This window comes from Megascapheus bottae, chromosome 25 (genome assembly GCF_031878675.1).
Source record: "Megascapheus bottae isolate mThoBot1 chromosome 25, mThoBot2.hap1, whole genome shotgun sequence".
Taxonomy (NCBI): domain Eukaryota; kingdom Metazoa; phylum Chordata; class Mammalia; order Rodentia; family Geomyidae; genus Megascapheus; species Megascapheus bottae.
This window is the reverse complement of record NC_143533.1, coordinates 20613876-20635185: the sequence shown is the minus strand read 5'-3', so window position 1 is coordinate 20635185 and position 21310 is coordinate 20613876. Positions and strand designations below refer to the sequence as shown.

The window sequence follows — 21310 nt, the reverse complement described above, 5'->3', positions numbered from 1 at the left end:
AGCCTTGAGCTAAAGAGCTTAGGGACAGTGCCTAGGCCCACAGGTCAAGCCCCATGACCGAAAAAATAAATAAGTAGATAAATTGATTTAATTATTTTTTTTAAAAGCTTAGCAAGAGCGAATAAAGAGTAATCTTTTTTTAAAAAAAAAAATCTTAACTGATTTTCCTACTTGGGCTGGTTTAGAATCATGATGCTCAGATTTCAGCCTCCTGAGTAGTTAGGATTACAATCGTGAGCCACCAACTTCTGGTCCCCAGGTTATGCTTTTTAGCAGTTTTTTGCTCGAGGCTAGTACTCTACCACTTTGACCACCCCATTTCCCCTTTTTTTGAGTAGTTTATTGGAGATAAGAGTCTCATGGACTTTGAACTGCAATCTCAGATCTCAGCCTCCTGAGTAGCTAGGATTACAGACATGAGCCACCAGCACCCTGCTAAGAGAATATTGTGCAGTTAGAAAAATAAATGTCATACCTTCTGCAAAAATCAAGGATCCAGCACCTTAAGAGATCTCTTTCTCTCCCCTCCCCCGACTCACCAAGTTCTGTACTCATGTTTATGTGGTCCTATTTGATTGCATCTCTGAATCTGCATCTCAGAATTGGCAGGGAGACATGAAGGAAAAGTCATAGGAGATCATATTTCTCTCTGAGTTTTACAAACATTGTATCATCTTACCCTCACCAGGGAGGAAATTGAGACCCAGAATAGTAATGGAGCCTGGATAAAGGTAACTGGCAGCGTATGATTGGAGCTCCAGGCTGGTGGCCCCAGAGGCCATTTCGTCAACCACAATGACTCTGTACTTTCTTCATGATTGTCTTAGTTATGTCATTGCCCTTGAATGTTGTTGTTTTCTTTGCCTAGTTGCTAGATTTCTTGGGATTTTTTTTTCCCCCAGTCCTGGCGCTTGAACTCAGAGTCTGGGTACTGTCCCTGAGCTTCCTTAAGTAAAAGCTCAAGGAAGGCTAGCACTGTACCACTTTAAGCCACAGCACTACTTCTGGTCTTTTGGTGGTTAATTGGAGATAAGAGTCTCATGGACTGCCCAGGCTGGTTTCAAACTATGCTCCTAATTTGTAGGCTAATTTGTAATCTCCTGAGTAGCTAGGTTTTACAGACCTGAGTCCCTGTACCCTGCCCACAGAGGATATTAATATAGCTTTGTCAGAGAAGTATCTTCAATATCTTGGGAAGCAGAGATATTTGGCTTCTGAATAAATCTAATGGAGAGAGGAACCAGGTCCAGGGACATTGAGACAGCCTGAGGCTCCTCCTATTACAAATTCTACCAACTACAGAACTCCCCCCCACATACCCTACCCCACCCCAGCAGCTATTCCATCCTTGAGATATATACCAAAGAGAAATGAGCACAATTAGTCCACCAAAAGATAGGTGCAAGAATCTTCATAGCAGTTTATTCACAGAAAAACCCAAACAACCCCAAAGTCTATCAACAGAAGAATGAGGCAGCAATAGACTACGATGCAGCAATAAAAAGGAATAAACTACTGATAGACACAACAGCATGAATGAGTCACAAAGGCATTGTGGAGAACAAAATGGACTGGGCTTACAAAAATACATTCAATATGATTCAGGAACTAGGGTAAGAAGGACGGGAGAGGAATATAAGGAAAGTTTATGGGGCGATGGGACTATTGAAATATTTTATATGTAAACCTAAATGATGATAACTTTTATGTGATTTCTTTAAGGGTTCTGTGGAGCATCCCTATAATTTCAGCTACTTGTGAGGCAGAGATGGGAAGATCATGGTTCAGATCATTTTATTGAGACCTTATCTCAAAGAACAAACTGGGTGTGGTGGTTTGCATCTGCAATTCATTTAGTAGAGGTAGAAGGATTATGATTCTAAGGCTGCTTCAAGATAAAGCTTGAAATCTTTTTTTCAAAATATAATAACTAAAACAAAATGTTTGGTAGGCATGAAGCCCTGTGTTCAAAATTCCAGTACTGGCAAAAGAAAATCTATATACTTTATTGTAAGCAAAGCCCAGCTTTTTATGGGGAACAAAAGGTGAAGAAGAAGCAAGATGAGTCAATGCTGGTGGAGGTGATATCTCAGGTTAGCTTTGATGTGCAGTGATCAAGTGACCTGATCTGCCTGAAAATGAGGGGTTTTCTGGGAGAAGGGACTTCCAGTGCTAGAAGTGTCCAGGGCAATCCTGACAGTTGATTACCTAATCTTCCTGGAAGTTGGGAACTGAAAGGGGGCTTTGGACATCTGGTAGAGAAGAGACTCTCTACCAGGGACTGCTCCAGCCAGCTTGGAGAGAGGCCTACAGAGGGGTTAGGACATCAGACACGCTGATCAACACCAGGAATGTCAGGGCTGGGGAGGTATCTTTCCTCCCTGGAGTTTCTCAAGACTCTTCTACAGGAAGGAAGCAGAACCCAGGCTTTGGAGCAGGAGGGGAAAGGTTCAGAGGCAGAACTGAGGTGGTTGGGCTATTCAAGTTCTCAGCATCATAGTTCTTGAACTGGGCTTGGAGATTCTCTCTTAGAGATATCCCCACCTTCTCCTTTTTTTCAAAGGCCTCTGGAAAAGCCAATTATAAACAATTTTGTAGGAACAAAATAGAGGAGCTATCAGAAGTGACCAATGTTGCATCTTTTTTCACAGTTGTCACAAGCAGAGACACTTCGCTTCTGACAATGTGCATGACTTGAGTTGGGATAAGAGTACAGGAGACCTTCTCTATCTTCCCAGAGCACTGCAATGACACACAGCCTGACTGAGGAAAATTCTGACAGAGACATCACCAACACTTTAGGATTTGTTTTTAAACAAAGCCGAGGATGGCCTCGAACTCAAGATCCTCTTGCTTTAGCCTTCCAAGTGCTGAGATTATAGGCATCTACCACCATTCCCAGGTGGTAGAAGCTAATTTCTGGGCAGTAGGAGACTGGAAGCAGGAGCCAGGGAGGAAATGCTTAGAAGTTCTCATAGTGGTGCATGAAGTGGGCCCGGTCCTGCCTGTTGATGAGCTGACAGGCCTTCTCCACGTTCTTGGTCATTCCTGGAGGGCCACAGCTGAACACTCCAATCTTGCGCACCTGTCAGGTGATTGGAGAGAAAAGGAGAGGCCTGGAGCCTCGCAACGCTCACTTCCCAAAGAAAGGTTATTCCACGGCCTCACCAGGATAACCAGAGTTTTACCCTAGACTCTAAGGAGGAGTGTTGAGCTATTTGGGGTTAGAGGGAGATCGAAATCCTCTTGCAATAATACTTGATCCCATTCTGGGGCCAGGGTGGAAGTTCTCTGCTCAAGGTAGAGCTACTGGGGGGCTTGAGGGTGAAGATATTCTGGCAGGGCAAAACCAGGATGGGAGTCTCAGGGTGAGAGTGGATGACTGACCTGAGGGTGGACCTCCTGCAGGGAGTTGAAGAAGGGCTCAAAGGGCGGGCGGCCAAAGTGGGTGATGGAACGCAGGCCCGTGAACAGACTCCGGTTCAGCACCTTCTGGAAGTGTCGCTCACAGATGTACTGGGGAGGGGACATGGAGGAAGGTCACAGCCAGATGATGCCACCAGGCCCAGTTCCTCACCCAACTCTTGGCCTGCCTGGCCAGCTGTGACCTACCAGCATGGTGGTCCTGAGGTCGAATTTCTCAGCCAGCTGGGTGATGTAGATGTGCACGGACACCAGGTCCTGGCAGTCATTCTCCTCCACCTCCCGGATGATGTCAGCCAGCCACTCGAACTGCCTCTGGGTCCTGGTCACCCAGATGAAGTAGATCTGAACGAGGACACGCTGTGGTCAGGCTCCCTCTGACCCAGGAGCCTTCACCTGAGAAACTGGGAAACCCCATCAGCCTGAGCCTAGACACCCAGGGGACAGACCCCAGTGAGGACACCTCCTGCCACCCTCCTTCCCTCAAAAATCTATGCTCTGGATAACTGGACATAATGGCTCCTGAAGTTCCCTGGGCCCGGCAGCCAGCTTTCCTAACTCCTCCACTGCAAGTTCAGATCACCATCAAGCCCCGAGTTCCCCAAGGAAGGAGGAGGAGGGAGGGAGGAGGGAGAAGGAGGGAGAGAGGAGGGGGTCACCTTTTTGCAGAGCATTTGACTGCCCACTGATGATTTGAAGACCAGGTCTTTGAGGATGGAGGCAAAAGGGGTGACCCCAATGCCCCCTCCCACCAGCACAGACACCTCAAACTTATGCCACTCCTGGTGGCCTTCTCCAAATGGTCCATCGAGGTACAGCTGCCGAGAGAGTAGGCAAGAGATGAACCTGAGTCTGTCCCAGTATTGAGGCCACCATGGAAGTGTGGTGGGGGGGCACAGCCTCCTTGCAGTGGTGGCCTTGGAGTGCCTAGAGACCTGGTCTCAGAGCATGAGGGATGGGGATCTTCGCCACTCTCAGAGACCCAAAAGTGAGATTTCCAGATACCTTTGGATATCTGGCACTGCCTTGGCCCGTTGGGGGTGAGTAAATCTCTCGGAGGCGAGTGGTCCAGGGCCCTACTGCCCGGATGTGCAGGCTGAGTGTATCCTCATGGGGTGCAGAGGTCAGCGTGAAGGGGTGGTACTCATTGGTTCCTAGAGCCAGGCAGGCGATTCTCACCCATTGCCCTGACTTGTACTCAAAGTCCTGGGGCCGCTGGAACTGCAGATGGGTTACACCTGGGGGCGGGGTGAGGGTGGGGGGGTTGTAATAGGAGAAAAGCATAGATCAGAGGTCTATCTCTGGTGGGTAGCTGACAATTGATGAGTACATGTCTTTTCTTTTTCTTTTTCTTTTTCTTTTCTTTTCTTTTTGTTTTGTCAGTCATGGGACTTGAACTCTGGGCTTGGGCTCTGTCCCTGAGTTCTTCAGCTCAAGGCTACCACCCTACCCCTGGAGCCACAGAACCACTTCTGCTTTTCCAGTGGTTCATTGGAGATAAGAGTCTCATGGACTGTCTGGGCTGGCTTTGAACCTTGATGCTCAGATCTCAGCCTCCTGAGTAGCTAGGATTACAGGCGTGAGCCACTGCGCCTAGCTCCATCTTTATTTTCTGGGTAACACAAGGGTTAGAGTTCTCTGCTTCTTTGATTCAGTGCCTCTCTATCTTTCATCCCATGCAGGGTTCAGGCCTCTTGTTACTGCCCCAAATTCCAGCCTGCAGGTAGAACCTTGTGCTGGTGAGAACCAAAGGCAAACTAACATCTAATACCACTCAGCCATTTTTTCCCCCTTCACTAATCTAGATCGAAGCCAAGTGAAAAGAACAACTTTCTTACAATGTAGTCCTGAAGATGAGATGGTCATATGAAACGTAATATCATCACCACCACTTTCCATAATGATAGGAATTCCTATCTTGGCTCACCCTGTCTCAATATGACCAGGCAAACAGGGCTATTTCCATATCTTGAAAGGGGCTGCTCTGAGATAACAGTTAACTCCCTGACCTGCACCCCCATATCCAGGTCATGCATTTAAAGGTCTTTCACATCCTCAAACCCCTCTGCATCACTTGAACTCAGAGCCTGGCACTGTTCCTAAGCTTTTGTGCTCAAGGCTAGTGCTCTACCACTTGAACCACAGCTCCACTTCTGGCTCTTTTTTTTTTTCCTGCTGGGTAATTGGAGATAAAGAGTCTCAAGTTTTCCTGCCCAGGCTAGTGCTGAACCATCACCCCTGGGTCTCAGCCTCTTGAGCAGCTGGGATTACTGGCGTGAGCCACTGATGGCCACCTACTGTGGCCTTTCTTCTAGCCAGTTTTATTTCCATCAGGAAAACTTCAGGAGTTGCCAAGAGGGGGTCAGGGGCAGTGTCGGGGGTCAGGGGCAGTGTCAGGGGTCAGGAGGCCTTGTCATGTATTGTGTCTGAGGAACCGATCTTCCGTGCTCCCCACTCAAGCCAAGCTGAGCCGATGGGTACCTGAAGGCAGCAGCTCCACCTTCACCACACTGATCTCCACCTTCTTCCGGCTCAGGCTCACCAGCTTGTCCCCACCGTAGATAATTGCTGGGACCAGGAAGTAGATATGGAAACTGGGCAGTTGAATAAGAGCGAAGCTGCCGTGGATGATGAGCTGGAGATGACAGCCAATTAGTGTAGCCCAGTCCCAGCTGGATCCCTGTCTTGTACCCCCTTGCAAAAGGGCTGGAATAGGCTGGACTCTGAGATCTCAGGGACTCAGTCTGAGAGATCTTGGGTCTAATTTTCCCTGCTCCCACCTTTACCCTCCACTCATCATCTATGGCCTGGCACAGCCCAAGGAAATCTCTTACCAGGATGTAAAGAACGACATAGAGGTGATGTGTCAGCCAGAAGCCCCGGAAGCTGCAGCGGCGGAAATGGTGAGAGGCAAAGACGTACATAATGGCCAGGACCAGGAGCAACAGAACTCCTGTCATACCTGAGCCAGAGGATAGGGTCAGTGAAGGCCTCAGGACCTCAGCCTGGACTGAAAACACAAGTTTGCTCTCCCACATCACCCTCCCTTCCTTCTTATCACTTTGGCCCCACTGCAGGCCAGCGTATATTCGGGGAAATGGAGTCTGAAGCAGAGTTCTTCAAACAGACCCTCAGTGTCCACCCACAGCTCCACTCCACTCCCTACCTGGAACTGTCTCGAAGAACCACCAGTAGAACTTCTGGGGAAGCTTAGACCTGTGGGGCAAAAGCACATCAAACCTCTGGCTAGGGCAGGAAGGGCTCCGCTACAGCCACACCTCAATCTGACTTTGTTCCTCCTGGCCCTGACTGTTGCAGTCACTAGACATCCCTCCCCCCAAGCTGTCCAGGAAATCCTTCCAAGAAGTATGGCCTGGATTTTCCCATGATCTTCTCCTCTTCACCCTTAGCCATTTTTCTCCTATGTCATCCTAAACTCTTACTACAGTTGACCCTTTCTTCTTTAGTGTTCGGTCTCTTCATTTGAAAGCTCTGTGAGGACTTGGATTTATATTTGACTTACTGCTATACCCCTAGGGGCACAGCTCTACGAACATACATAGTAGAGATCCAATAAGCATCTGTTGGACGAGTGCATCTAGTTTGGCAGCCCCACTTTCTGGCACTTGAATAAACACCCAGAACATGGTCCATAAATATTGGCCCGATGAATGGATGGTAAACATATGGTAAGCTATGTGCAAGGTACGGCTCCTACTCTTTCTTCTGCTCAATCATAGCCAGCATCCTGCCTGAGAGTAAAGACGTCATCTTGCATCTTCCTCAAGAGGACTAGCTTTGTTCCACAAGAGTTCAGAACGGGTACTTATGGCCATCTATTACTTTTTTTCTTTTTTGCCAGTCCTGAAGCTTCAACTCAGAGCCTGAGCCCTGTCCTTGGGCTTTCTCAAGGCTAGAGCTCTACCACTTGAGCCACAGCACCACTTCTGGCTTTTCTATATATGTGGTACCGAGGAATAGAACCTGGTCTTCATGCATGCTAGGCAAGCACTCTACCACTAGGCCAAACTCTGAGCTCCTGGCCATCTATTTCTTCATATATAGCCTTAGGTCATGCTGGAGACCCTGGAGGCCCCTTCCCCAGAACTGACCCATCATTGACAAAGACGTTGGGGAACACGCAGGCCATCAGGCTGAGGGGGCTGACTGAGAAGATGTAGAAGTTGACCACGTGCCCAGCACTGTGCAAAACTGAAAGAGAGGCTCTTGTCACGATGTCAACCTGAGCCGACTACCTCTAGCCCCGAGTGAGGGAGGGAGGAGGCAGTGGGAGCAGAGAAGATGATACAGGGAGCTCCAGTCTCCTCGCTATAGGAGGAGGGGTTGCAGAAAAGGGGGAGAATGTCAGGGACCACCTACTGGCCAGGACAACAGCCCCCATGGCAATCCAGCGGTGGAAGTCCACGGCGGCGTCGAAGGGGATGTAGCGGTTGAGGAAGGTCTCCCGCAGGAAGGTGATGAGGTTGCGGCACATGGTGAGCAGGATGTAGGAGAACATGAAGGAGACGCTGGCTGCCGTGCCCCGTGACAGGATGATGCCCACATATGTGGTCTCTTCAATGTCGGTGGGTGGTGAGGAAAACGCATAATCTAGGGCATGGCAGAAGAAGTAGGTTCTTGAGCATGCATTGGGACATGTGGAAGGGGGGGGTGGCGTCTCCATCCAGGTATTGAGGACCAGGATGGCCCTCCATTCCCCCCTGAAGGCACACAGCCCAGAGCTCTTACAGTAGGAACGTTCTGCAAACAGGCCCACGCAGATGGCTGAGAAGATGGTGACACACATAATGTGGCGGCGGTAGTTCTCCACAAAGCGCTTGAATTGCTGGAGATGCTGAGCCAGGAGGCCCCGCTGTATCTTCTCCTGAAGGGCTTCTGTGTATAACCGGGGAGCAGGCCCTGCTGCCCTGTAGCAATGGGAGGCAGGGCAGCAATGAAAAGGAGGCTCCCTGGCCTTTCTTCTGTGTCTTCAGTGAGAGAGCTGATAATCTTGCTGGGGTCAGAGTGGGCCATAACAGAGCAAGAAAGCACCCTCTTAACTCTCCCAACTTTTTCTTTCTGCTTGTTTCATCCATTCTTTGTCTTCCCATGACTCTACCTCCTCTTCACCCTCTTTGTTCTGCCCTTCCCTCTTCCTGCTTCTTGCACAGGTCTGCTGCTGTGTCCAAGGAAGCAGACTCAGGAGAGCCCTTTACTACCACTCTGGGGTTGTTCTAAGCCAGGTCCCTCACATGGAGAAGGAGATGCAGAGGTTGAAAAGGAGGAAAAGACATGTGACATCCAAGCCCTGCCAGTTGGATCAGGGAAAGTGGGATAAGATTCAGAATGGTCTCTTTATGTCAAGGACCAGAGATCCTGAGACTTCTTTCCTTCCTTTCTTGGGCTTAGATATCTGAAAAGCACTTACTTTTTGCCAAATCTCTTCTTTAGACCAGGGGTTTCTGACGAAGGGAGGATCGGTTCCTGAGGGTAACAGCTGAAAAAAAGAAAATGGGGCCTGTTCACCCAGCGAGGAAAAGCAGCACTAGGTCAAAGCTTGGGGTGGAGGCAAGTGGTGGGTCTTAAGTGCATGCAGGGGACACCATGGAATGAGTGATGAGGGTTGGATCATGTGTTCTATAGGATGACAATGGCCTAGAGTGGCAGGAAGACAACCAATCTCTTGGAAACTATTATCTTGGGAGGTAACTGGAATTGGGGTTGGAACTGGCTAAGAACTCTTGGGCAAACATCCGGTGATGGGAGCTGATGGACTGACCCAGCTGACTTCTTTCCTTTTTTGCCAGGGACTCAGGCCAAAGAGACCTCCCAGTGCCTTATTCCCCAATACCAGTTCCCAGGGGTCCGAATGATGAATGAGACTCGAGAGCTGATATTCGGTTTAAAGATGTCTCCAACACCTGAAAAGGAGGACAAGAGACTAGACTGGCTTCCACATGAGTACTGTGAGTATGGTGGGAAACTGTCTTCTCCCACACAGCTGGGTCATGTATTCATCTCTATCTCTAGGTCTATTCCCCTCCCTCTCCCCTATTAAGAACCCACTGCATATTGTAGGACAACTAGAAGCAGCCCTTCTTGTCTTTTGTGTAAAGAACATGGTGAGTGGCTAGGCTTGGTGGCTCATGCCTGTAATCCTAGCTAGTTAGGAGGCTGTGATCTGAGGATGGCAGTTCTAAGCCAGCTTGGGCACTAAAGACCTCGAGACTCTTATCTTCAAGTAACCTCTAGAAAATGGGAAGTGGGGCTGTGGCTCCAGGGGTAGGGTGGTAGCCTTGAGCTGAAGAGCTCAGGGACAATGCCCAGGCCCAGAGTTCAAGCCCCAAGACTGACAAAAAAAAAACAAAACACAGTGACTCCTCCTCTGGCCAGATAGAGCTTAGATCAATGCGCATGGCTTTGAAGAGTATGTAGACTTGAGTTTTCAGCCTACTCTTCGACTTCAATGAGCAATTTTATGCAGTATACAACTTGTACGCCTGTCTATGATGCCCTTGGCTCTGTGTCAGTTACCATATAAGGCATTAAACACTAAGGACTGAGAGAAGAATAAGATCGGGGTTCTGTCTACCAGGAATTCTGCTTTGAAGACATATTCCAGACCTGATGCTGACCTTTCTTTATACACCTCCAGCTCTACCTTTCTGACCATTCTTTACACACTCACACAACTCCAACTCTACCTTTGACACAGAGCTGCGTGAAGCGGAGCTCGCTGTCGTGGTCCCGAAGCATAAAATGGAAGTCCTCCCATGTGAGCTCCTCCTTGTCCTGGAAGCCCGATTCTCGAAACATGGACTCTACCACCTCGGCCAGCTGGGCCTTGGACAGGCAGTTGTTGGAGATCTCGATGAAGGATCTGGAGAAGGACAAGAGACAAACAAGCCTGGTGATGCCGGGCTTAGGCAATTACAGGGTGGAGCAGGCTCCAGATTGCCGAAAGTGGTGACCAAAGACCTGAGAAATGGCATTGAGAGCCTGCTAGCTCAGCCCAGCTAACTCACCCTAAACTGAGTGGGGTATTGGCCAAGGGCTCAAAAGAGAGAGCCAGACTAGAAGTAGCTTTGACCAGTTAGAGAAAGCAGATGTCAAATAGAGGAGAGCAGAGATGTGATCAGGGTGCCAAGGCCTTCTGTGGCACTGGGCTCTCTGCCCATTTGCTTCAGGGCTTGGATGCTGTCCCTGAACTTTTTTTTTAAAGGCTAGCGCATTACCACTTTGAGCCACTTCTGGGTTTTTGGTGATTAATAAGAGATAAGAGACTCACAGACTTTACTCTGCTCAGGCTGGCTTTGAACCATGATCCTTGTATCTTAGCTTCCTGAATAGCTAGGATTACAGGCTTGAGCCACTGGAATATGGCTGCTTTGCTTTTTTAAAATCCTGTGTCGGGGATGGGGATTTAGCTCAGTGGATATAACACATGCGAAGCAAATGCAAGACCCTGAGTTGTAGCCTCAGGTCTGAGTGAGAGAAAAAAAGCCTTTGTCTAGTTGGGGTGTCTGGAAGATAAGAGGTAAAAAGTGCAAAGGGACACCAATAAAAGTATCTGGGCTGCTATTTTTCATTCTATGCTTATTTGCTCACTTATTTCACTCTGTCTTACTCCTTGAACATAATATATCAAACCCCAGTTCTGTGTCATTGTCAATATGGAAGAAACTAATGGGGAAAAAAAGAACAAAGAGAAATTTGCTCTGGTGGTGCTGAAGGGGGTTGTGTTATTGATGTATGGTCCTCAGAAATTAGAAATTCATATGCTCAAGGTTGATCCTTTCGGACATGTCAAAATAAGAAATAGGCCTGACACTGGTGGCACATGTCTGTAATCCTAACTACTTAGGAAGCAGAGATGTGAGAATTGTGGTTAGAAGCCAGGCCAGATAGGGAAGTTCATAAGATTCTTATCTCCAGTTAGCCACCACAAAACCAAGTGTGGAGTTGTAGCTCAAGTGGTAGAAAATTAGATTTAAAGGGGCAGGGAGCTCAGGGACAGGCTCCCAGGCTATAAGTTCAAGCCCCAGCACTGGCACAAAAAAAAATAAGACATGGTTCACATACAGGAAAAAAAGAACTGAAACTCCTCCTGTTTCTCCTACCAACTTCTCATCGTGATTAACATTAAGAGAGCGACCTTCACGTGCCCGTCATTGCATCATGTAAAGCACAGTATCAGGCTTATGGCAAAAGAGTTGACAAGAATCAAAAAGATATCAAAAGGATCATATGGATTTTTGCTGTTGATCTCACTGGAGACTTTTTTTTTCCTTTGGTAGTACAGGGGCTTGGACTCTGGGCCTTGTCCCTGAGCTCTTCAGCTCAAGGCTATCACCCTACCCCTGGAGCCACAGTGCCACTTCTGGTTTCCTAGTGGTTAATTGGAGGTAAGAGTCTCACGTAGTTCCCCAGGCTGGCTTTAAACTGCAATCCTCAGATTTCAGTCTCCTGAGTAGCTAGGATTATAGGCATGAGCCACCTCACCCAGCTTCAACTTTTTTTTTTTTTCCTATGTATGTGGTACTGAGGAATTGAACCCGGGTCTTCATGCATGCCAGGCAAGCACTCTACCACTAGGCCAAACTCCCGGCTCTAAGGAGACTTTTGTGGCTGTTGTTGATGATAGAAATAAAGATTCTGCTCAAGGCAAAGGTGTGTGTGGACAAGGCAAATTGTGGGTGCTCTGAAGGTCTACAATGTAGTGTCCGTTTTTCAACACAGGTGGCTACCTAACCTCGCCTGCCCTCCTTTGCCCTGACTTGTTTTCCTGTTGAATACAAGGATTGCCAGAGTCCGCCTCGTACCGCATCATGGTGAAGAATTCCTCCTTGGAGAGGAAGCCATTTCCATCCAGGTCATACATGGTGAACATCAGGCGGGACTTATCCTCTGGGGAACCTGAGAGAAAAATAAAAGCCGGGTCGGGGAGATTCAGGCTACTTCCCTGCTGACAGACCTCTGAAATGGCCTGCCACGTCCATGCTCCTACCTTTCATGAAGACCACCAGAATGTCCAGGAACTCCCGGAAGGACAGGTACCCATTACCATCTTTGTCAGCCAAAGAGAACATGGACTCCACAAACGTGTCCTGGGGCTTGAGACCCAGGGACTCAGCAAATTCCGCCCTGCTCAGCTCACAGGTCAGAGCTTCCCGAACCTTCTGGGAGGAGTCCAGTGGCAGGGTCCCAGCGTCTGCCTGGTTGATGTTCAGCACCTGCACTCGGGCAGCCACAGAGGAAGGGGAAGAAGACTGTGAGGCCTAAGTGGAATACAGTTCATTGACTCTTCCCAACTCTCCAAAGTCCAATGCTGAAAAGGCTGCACCCTGTTGATACTTAGCTATGCTAACTGGAGCCTCTACTCTCCTATAGAGTATCTCGAGCAACCTTCCATTTCTCCTTAGGCTCAAGCACAATATTGGAGAATGATGATGGCAGAGGAAGGAAGTGGGGAAAGGACAGGGCCGGCCACGCTTGGGAAATACAAGCTAAAACAACCTACACGAGGGCAGGCAGATGGTGGTCATCAACAGGGTCCACTGGCAGGAAAAAGCTAGAACTGGGAGCCCATGACAAACACAGATTTCTGAGTCCCACTCCCCAGTAAGCTTGTTTGGGAAGGAAGCTGAGAACCTATAATTCTGAGTAAGTACTCTAGAGAAGTTGTAGATATAATTTGATCACTATTTATTTTTGTATGTGTGTGTTAGTACTAGGGCTTGAACTCAGGGCCTGGGTGCTTGAGCTTTTTTTTTACTCAGGGCTAGTGGTCTATCACTTGACCTACAACTCTTTGGTGGTTTATGAGAGATAACGGTCTCCCGGGCTTTTCTGCCTCAGCTGGCTTGGAACCACATTCCTCAGATCTCAACCTCCTGAATAGCTAGGATTACAAGCCTGAGTCACCAGCACTATTTAATAGATGAGGAAAAGGAGATCCAAGATGAAGGGAGTTTCTTCACATCGGGTCGCTCACAAGCAGCACAACTGAAGCTGTCTGTCTTCAGCCCACAGGATGGAAGCTTAGCTCACTCACAGGTCCTGCCCAGCCCATCTTGCTCTAATCCCCTGTGCCAGCCCCACTTCCAGAAGGCACAATTCATGGCACCTGAGCAAAAAGATGTCTGAAGAAGATCTCCAGGATGCGTCCTCTCTGTTGTTTGGTGACAGCCTTCTTGAAGAGCTCGCTTTCACTCATCTGAGTCACATGGAGGCCTGGAGTCCAGCACTTACAGAGGTCCCGCAATTGCTGCACAAAGATGCCTCGCTCCTCTTCTGAGTTAAACTGCAGCACCTAGATGAGAAGCCCCCCCCATCCACCCCCATACCAGGTTTAAAGCTCAAACTTCTAGTCTAGCCTCCCTGCACAGCTGGGGAAAAGAGGGAAAAGTCCTTCCCTATCTACCCAGGCTTGGGCCAGGTAAGTAGCCCCCGGGAGGGATGGTCAGGTTAAATCTGGGGAGCCCCTTCCCCCAGCATCCGCCTTCACAGGTGAGCTTTGTGGCGGAGGACAGAGTATCATAAGAATTGCTTGTGAGAGGAAAACATGTGTGAGAACAGCCTTGGGCAGGAGAGGCAGAAGGAGCTGTACCAGGTCATACTCCTTGGGGATCTTGAGCAGCAGGGTGCGGCACCCACGGTTGCTGGACAGGATGAGGTTGACCTGTTGCAGGGGCTGCAACTGGATGGTACGGAGCACTGTGAGACCTCTGTCCAGGACCTGCAAGCACTTGTCTGGGAGCAGCTGGATGGTGATGGGATAGCTGCTCTCCTTAGGGCCTGGCCACTCCAGCCCTGGGGAAGAGGCAATTGGGCAGAGTGATGGAGGAGAGGCTGAGCAAAAAAAAAAAAAAAATCGCTGCCTCCTCAACTCTGTAATTCAGTTTTTCCTCAGACCTTCCAGTCTCTTTCCCCCCAGCTCCCCTCTGCCTCATCTCACCTGTCACTCCCCCTTCGATGGCTTCCTTCTTCATACTCTTTTGGCTTTTCTTGTGGAGCTTCTTGCGCTCTCGGTTCCGGAAATGAGCCACCACCCCAGCAATAACCAGACTCACTGACAGGGACAAAGGAGGACAGTCACTTATCCAGTATCCAGCAGCTTCAGAGGCTGCTCCTCCCTGCTGAACCCCCCCCCCATACACACACACCCCACACGCTTCCCCAGAGCCTGGCCGCAAGCTCTTCCAAAGCATTAATCCCAAGAGCTACTTCAGCCCAGAGGGACTGAACTAGTTAGTCTGTGGGGAAAAGGAGGCCAGAGAAGAGACACAAGGAGGAGGTTAAAGGGGCTCACCTAAGGGAAAGCAGCAGAGGGCCACGATGACAAGGCCATAGCCAGCACCACTGCCCTTGAAGTAGTCAGTCACGGTAAGGGGCGCACAATTGGGTAAACCTTCCGTTGTGAGCTGCCAGGGTTGGGGGCAAGGTGCACCTAAGAGACAGGGCACAGAAGTCCTTTAAATCCAAGAGCCCGCTACTTGAGCAGGTGTCATTCTTCATCTTGGAAAGGACTGAGACACTCTATACCAGCCCCAAGCCTACCTCCCTGGAACTTGTTCCTCTCCCCAAATCCCTCAGCATCCAACCCAGATTGACTGGTTCTCTGGATGGCACCAAGTGGCTCTGTCCTACCCTGTCACCTGTGTGCCCCCAAGCCACTCACCTTCCTGCCAGACAAAGACATTGGGCTGCAAGGAGCTAGGGTCAACATGAGTAACAGCTACCAACACATCTCGGAGGGTAGTATTTCTGATTTCTGCAATCTCTTCCTTGGAGAACAGCCTAGATTGGGAGAAAGGCAAGCATTATCAGAGCAGGAAGAGGATAGGAGCCTCTGGAAACCCAAGCCCGAGACCCCAGATGAGAAAAGAGCCCTAGAAGGGATGAGTAGGATGGTCCAGGCCGAGGTAGAGTATGAGGTGGGGTCCAGGCCAGGTCTTACCCATTCCTGGTGTTCTCAAACCAGTAGCGATCACCATCCCTTAGTCGCACAAACTGATTGAGGATAATGGTGCTAAATAAGGGTCCAGGGTCCCCATAACTCTCCAGGAGCCCACCCAGGAGTAGCTCTAGCCGAGACAGGTCCTGGTTGTACAAGGCAGATGTGGCCTCCAGCACCTAGGGCAACATGGGAGATAAACAGTGTGTAGGCACGTGTGTGTGAACTTGCCAACGGTGTCATCTGTAAGGTGGGAGATGTTGAACAGTAGCTCTGATATTTTTATATGGGTGAAGTAGCTAATATACGTGAAGGATTTGAGGTAGATGGCCGTAGGGAAGTTTTAACTGTCATTATTATCATTCTTCTTCACCTGGGGTTCCACCTTGGGGTTGAGGTCTGTCCAGTTCTTTGGGGGCTCCTTTCCCAAAGCCAGCAAGGCTTGGCTATAACTGGGCAGCCCCATATCTCGACCACGTTGGATGCTGCTGGCCACGTAGTCTGTGCGGGAGAACTTGTCAGGGCCAGGCCAATAATCTGAGGAATGACCAGACTTTGGAATTAATCCTCCCACCACGTCCTTGGCCTGCAGTTGTCATCTATCCATCTATCACTACTATCACCCTCCCACATACACACACATAGCGCGCTCTACATCTATGCCCATATTGGCCTTGCCTTGGTATAGATCTAATGTTATTGCGTATTATCAGGGGCAACAGGGGCAAGCTTTTGGCAGGAGTCTTCTTCTAAGGCTCAGGATGGCTCTTCTTTCTTTCTTTTTGTTTGTTTTTGTTAATTGTGAGGCTTGAACTAGGGCCTGCTCCTAAGCTCTTTTACTCAAGACTACTGCCCTACCACTTTGAGCCACAGCTCCACTACTTCCAGTTTTCTGGTGATTAATTGGAGTGAAGAGTCTCATGGACCTCGGAGCCAGGGGCGTGGCCTGGTGGTAGAGTGCTTGCCTATCATGCACGAAGACCTGGTTTGATTCCTCAGTACCACATACACAGAAAAGGCTGGAAGTGGGGCTGTGACTCAAGTGGTAGAGCACTAGCATTGAGAAAGCCTAAGGACAGTGCCCAGGCCCTGAGCCCACACCCTAGGACTGGCAAAAAAAAAAAAAAGTTTCATGGACCGAGTGCTTATAATCCTAGCTACTCAGGAAGCTGAGATCTGAGGATTACGGTTCAAAGTCAGCCCGGGCACAGAAGTTCATGAGACTCTTCTTTTCAATAAACCACCAGAAAACCAGAAGTGGTGCTGTGGCTCAAAGTGGTAGAGCACAAGCCTTGAGCTGAAGAACTCAGGGACAGAGGCCAGGCCCAGAGTTCAAGCCCCATGATCAACAAACGGTAACAACAACAAACAGAGTCTCGCGGACTTTCCTGCCTGGGTTGGCTTCAAATGGTAATCCTCAGATCTCAGCCTCCTGACTAGCTAGGATGACAGGCCCGAGACACCAGTGTCCAACTTCAAGATGCTTCTTGATACAAAGCAGAAATTACCTGCCCTGTGCCTCCCTAACTTTAAGGCAAGAGTGGATGAAAATATGTAAGACTTTGCAAAACCACCCCTATGCTCTGGCCCCCTCCCTTCCAGCTCTGAGCTCACCCCTCAGGTCTTCAATCACTATCCTGTCTTCCAGTTCAGAAATCTGTGAGGCCATTCCCAGTAGCAGTTCATTCACCTCCTGGGCACTCTTCAGATTAGGATTCTGAGAGGAAACAAACAATTCATTCAAGATAGGTTGTTGGGGCCTTTCCAAAAGCCCCATCCTTTTTACCTTGGTCCACTGAAGCACTTTGGGATAAAAGCTCTCCCCACCCACCCACCGCACACACACACACACACACACACACACACACACACACACACACACACGTTCTCCCTTCTTCCCTTACCCTTTTTTTCTTCCTCTCTTTTGTCTTTTTTTCTCTTCAGGAAGTCCTCCTTTCTGTTCCTGGTCTACACCTTTTGTTTTGTCTTTTAAAGTCTTGTTATAACACTCAAGTTGGGTTTGAATTTTGGGGTTCAAACAATCTTCTTGCCTCAGCCTTCTAAAAGGCTGGGGTTACAGGCATGTGTCAATGCCCAAACTCTCCTGGGAAGTTGTCTCAAGGTCATCGGTTTTTTCTCTGCCCCTTTCCCACCAATCTGGAGCACTGACACCCTAAAATGAAAACTTTTGCTCTCCTAAGAATTTGTCCCTTATGTCAGACTGACCTCCCGAATCCAGTAGCTGTTGCAGACCCTGAGAGCTGGAGAGCTCCTCAAATCCTTGTTCAGGATTTCCCGGAAATGACAGCTGGCGTTTCTGAAAGGGGGAATCAGGATACATTTAGGGCAGAAGGTAAGATGGAGCTGAGGAAGGTTAGTGACTCAGTTGTGGTTGGCCAGGATTGAAGGGTGACTCATGAACATAACAGAGATTTGACAGTGTGTGTGTGTGTGTGTGTGTGTGTGTGTGTGTGTGTGTGTGTGTGTTTTAATTAATGACAGAGTGAGCTGTTTCCCTCCTTACTGCACAGGATAAGGAGGGAAAGAGGGAGGACAGTGATCTATCTGCTGGACAAATCACACACTCTGCTACCAACATTCTGTCATTAGGCTGGGCACTTGTGGCTCACACTGGTAATCCTAGCTACTCAGGAAACTAAGGTCTGAGGATCTTAGTTCAAAGCCAACTCACACAGGAATTAACTAACAAAAAGCTGAAGTAGAGCTGTAGTCTCCCGCACAAAAGCTCAGGGACGGTTTCTAGGCCCTGAGTTCAAGCCCCAGGACGGGCACACACCATGCACACGAACACACACACACACACACACACACACACACACACACACACACACACACACACCTGCCCTTAGGAAAACTGGGGAGATTTCCCTATTGAGACCAAATCTCCCACACCAATGTCCCCCCCCCCAAAAAAGAAGAGGCGCATGAAAAACCCCAGACCTCCAAACTCCACTCTTTAGCACCTGGGACCATTGTGGCATGGTGGTACACCTGTTTCCTCCCCCCCCAATCCCCCCCAGCTCTTCCCTCACCTCATGTAGACGCCAGGGGGCACCATGGTGGAGAAGAACTGCTCCGTGGCCACCACGAACTCCGGGGAGATGCTGGGGTCAGTGAAAGGGTGGTAGCCTGTAGGAGACAGGTCATACAGGAGCTCAGATCCCGACACCCACACCCTGGCCTCACATGCATCTAGCGGTCTCCCCCCCACACACATCCTCCCCCATCTTCAATCCAGGCATTCCCAGCTCCCTCCCCCCTCACCTGCATAGGGCGGGGGCGTTTTGTGCAGCAGGCTGGGCAGCCACTCATACAGAGCAATGTTCTGCGGAGACAGGGCACACGGGGGACTCACATGGCGTCTCCAGGCCCAGGGGCCTCCCTCCTGGCTGGGGGGATCCCCGGGTGGGGCCGGGGCGGGGCCCACCTGGTAGGCGGCGATGACCCTCTTGCGCGCGTGCTGGAACAGCTCCTCGTCCCCCCAGTGCGGCCGCTCCCGCGCCAGCCTGCGCGCCCACACGTTGTGGTAGCGGAACCACAGCAGGCCCAGCGCCTGCACGAAGGGCTCCCTGTTGCCTCGCGGGGCCCCGAAGGCTGCAAGCAAGTGGGGCCTCGGGGGCTGAGCCCGGCTGAGCCCGGGGACCCCCAACCCGCACGGCCTCAGCGCCCCCCACCCCCACCCCGCGCGCGCCCCGACGCCTCCAGCCCGCACCCCGGGCTCGGCCACCCGGCTCTCACCGTACAGCCCCCGGGGCCCGCCCTGGCCCGTGGCGGGGTCGGGCGCCATCCACATGAGCAGGTCGGCCTGCGAGTCCCGCGGGAAGTCGGGGTCCGGCCCCGAGGCGAGCTGGCCCCCGGAGAAGCTCCTCAGGGCGTCGCTCCACGAGTGCGACGAGCCGTAGATGGCGCTGCCGTCCAGCCAGCCGCTCACCTGGTTGGTCTGCGGGCCGGGGCGGAGGGGGGGGTGAGGGGCGGGGGGAGACCGGCGAAGGGCGGGGCGGGCAGGACTGGGCCCCAGGGCTAGGCTGGAAGCCAGGGGGACCCCAAGTCCTCAGCCATGCCCGCCCGCGGCGAGCGCGGCCTCACCAGGTCCCGGGGGTTACTGGGGCTCTGTCCGGTCTCGGGGTCCCAGCGGCTCCTCTGGAAGGGCAGCACCACGTCCCCGCGCCGGTGGGGGTCGAACACGGGGTCTCCGCGCGGGATGTGGATGTTGAGGAACTCGGCGGGGCAGCCGGGGGTCTCCACGCTCACCAGGTCTGACAGCACGTGGTAGCCTGGAGCAGGGAGCCCAGCCCATGGCGGGGGACCGGCCCTGCGCCGCCCGCCCGCACCGCCGCCGCCGGGGTGGCCGCCAGGACCCACAGCTGCCCGCGCCCAGCTCGGCCTGGCGCCCGCACCGCACCCCGGCGGGCTCAGCCTCCCCACAGGCCATGTTGGAGGAACGCGAGGCCCCGAGGATAGCAGCATGGCAGCACGAATGAACACCCAGCGCCCTCCCCACCGCAACCCCACTCCCTCCCTCTGCGCCTAAATGCTGGAATGGCGGTTCAGGGAGCCGTCTGGGTTTGCACCCGAGATTAGGGGTGCACAGACACCCCCAATCCTTCCCAGATGAAACAGACAAGACAGGCTGCTTGGGAATCTCTCCTGGCCTCCTTGACGATTGGCCGTGGAACCCCAACGTCCCTGCTCCCCACCCCACGCCACCGCCCGGGGGCGTTTCGTGCTCCCCGGCTTTGCGCTCACCGTAGAAGAGCCCCAGCACCGTGCGGTTGCGCAGGGACGCCAGCCCGGCTCGGCCTTCGGTGACCGCATCGCTCAGCCGGCGCGGGTTAGGCAGCTGCGGTTCCTCCAGGGCCTGGTAGACGCCATCAGCGTAATTGGCTGGAACTAAACGCTGCAGCCGAGAACCTGGAGAAGGCAACCAGCCTCTGGGTTCCCGCCTAGTCACCCCAATTCACGCGTTTCGCCTCCCCTCTTCCTTTACTGACAGCTCCCCGGGCGGGGGGGGGGGAGAATGTAGAAATGTGGTTGCCTTAGGAGCGGGGCTGCCTGCCCAACTTACCTCACCTCACACGACACAAGCTCTGCCAGGCCAGAGCGGCTGTGCCCCCAGGCTTCAGTGCTCACCCCCACCTCGACACCCCCAACTTACCAGCCGCACCGCGTCCGTGGTGCCTGAGGTTGTTGAACCAGCCGTCGTAGCGCTGCACTTCCCAGGGCAGCGAGGGTGCGACCTGGCCGCCTGGGGTGGGGGGTGGGGGTCATCCCAGAGCCATTCCTTGAGCTCCAGACCCTCCAGAGACCCCCCTCACTATAACCCAATTATTCTGGCCCAACGTACCCCCAGGGCGTACCTCTAAAATAAAGGTGCCCAATACTTACCCACTAAGTCCAGCGGTCCAGTCAGCAGAGCTCCCAGGAAGATCAGGGCTCTTTTTCTCAGCATGGTGTCCCTCGACCTGGGGGGGAAGGAGGGGAAGAAATGTGAGCGGGGTGCACACACACAATCCTATAGTCAGCCTTGGGGGCCCAAGAGCCCTAAGTTTCTACTTGTGGAGCAAAACTACAGAAGCATCAAGAACGTACATCTGTACCTCGTTCCAGACCTGGCGTTCCCACCCGCCCCAGCTTCACCCTCTTTGAGAGCTAACTCCAACCACAAGAACACTCAGGGAACAATCACTCCTGGACACATATCAGTCCTGGGCAGGACTGGCCTGGTTTTCCCCCACACACCCCTTATCCCAATTTGCCAGGCATTCTCCTGAAATGAAGTGACAACCCAGAATTTGCACTTTTTCCCCACCCATCCCACCTGCAATGAGTACCTATGCATGAATGTGAAGGCTGGGAAGATAAATAACACACCCTCAAAAAAAAATAGAGTCTAAGGTCTGGGCTCCAGAA

At 51.4% G+C, this 21310-nt stretch overlaps 1 protein-coding gene across 2 annotated transcripts; it reads right to left on the bottom strand.

Annotated features, from left to right (window-relative positions):
• Positions 1 to 2208: 2208 nt before the first annotated feature.
• On the bottom strand, positions 2209 to 20849 carry Duox2 (dual oxidase 2). Of its 2 annotated transcripts, XM_090357764.1 has the most exons (34): positions 20786 to 20849; positions 20556 to 20645; positions 20147 to 20311; positions 19487 to 19674; positions 19139 to 19340; positions 18828 to 18994; positions 18665 to 18725; positions 18433 to 18529; positions 17606 to 17696; positions 16994 to 17096; positions 15753 to 15916; positions 15383 to 15558; positions 15104 to 15222; positions 14735 to 14872; positions 14381 to 14494; positions 14033 to 14235; positions 13550 to 13735; positions 12431 to 12656; positions 12246 to 12339; positions 10128 to 10303; positions 10073 to 10084; positions 9275 to 9344; positions 8852 to 8920; positions 8173 to 8351; positions 7804 to 8034; positions 7536 to 7635; positions 6590 to 6639; positions 6258 to 6385; positions 5905 to 6058; positions 4429 to 4661; positions 4083 to 4241; positions 3613 to 3768; positions 3388 to 3516; positions 2209 to 3085 (listed from the first exon to the last, which is right to left on the bottom strand). In XM_090357764.1, exons 1-34 carry the CDS (start codon positions 20847 to 20849, stop codon positions 2963 to 2965), a joined length of 4617 nt encoding a protein of 1538 aa, XP_090213890.1. In that variant the 3' UTR covers positions 2209 to 2962. The 2 variants fall into 2 exon arrangements, with proteins under 2 accessions (XP_090213890.1, XP_090213891.1); XM_090357765.1 differs by lacking the exon at positions 8852 to 8920.
• Positions 20850 to 21310: the final 461 nt, after the last annotated feature.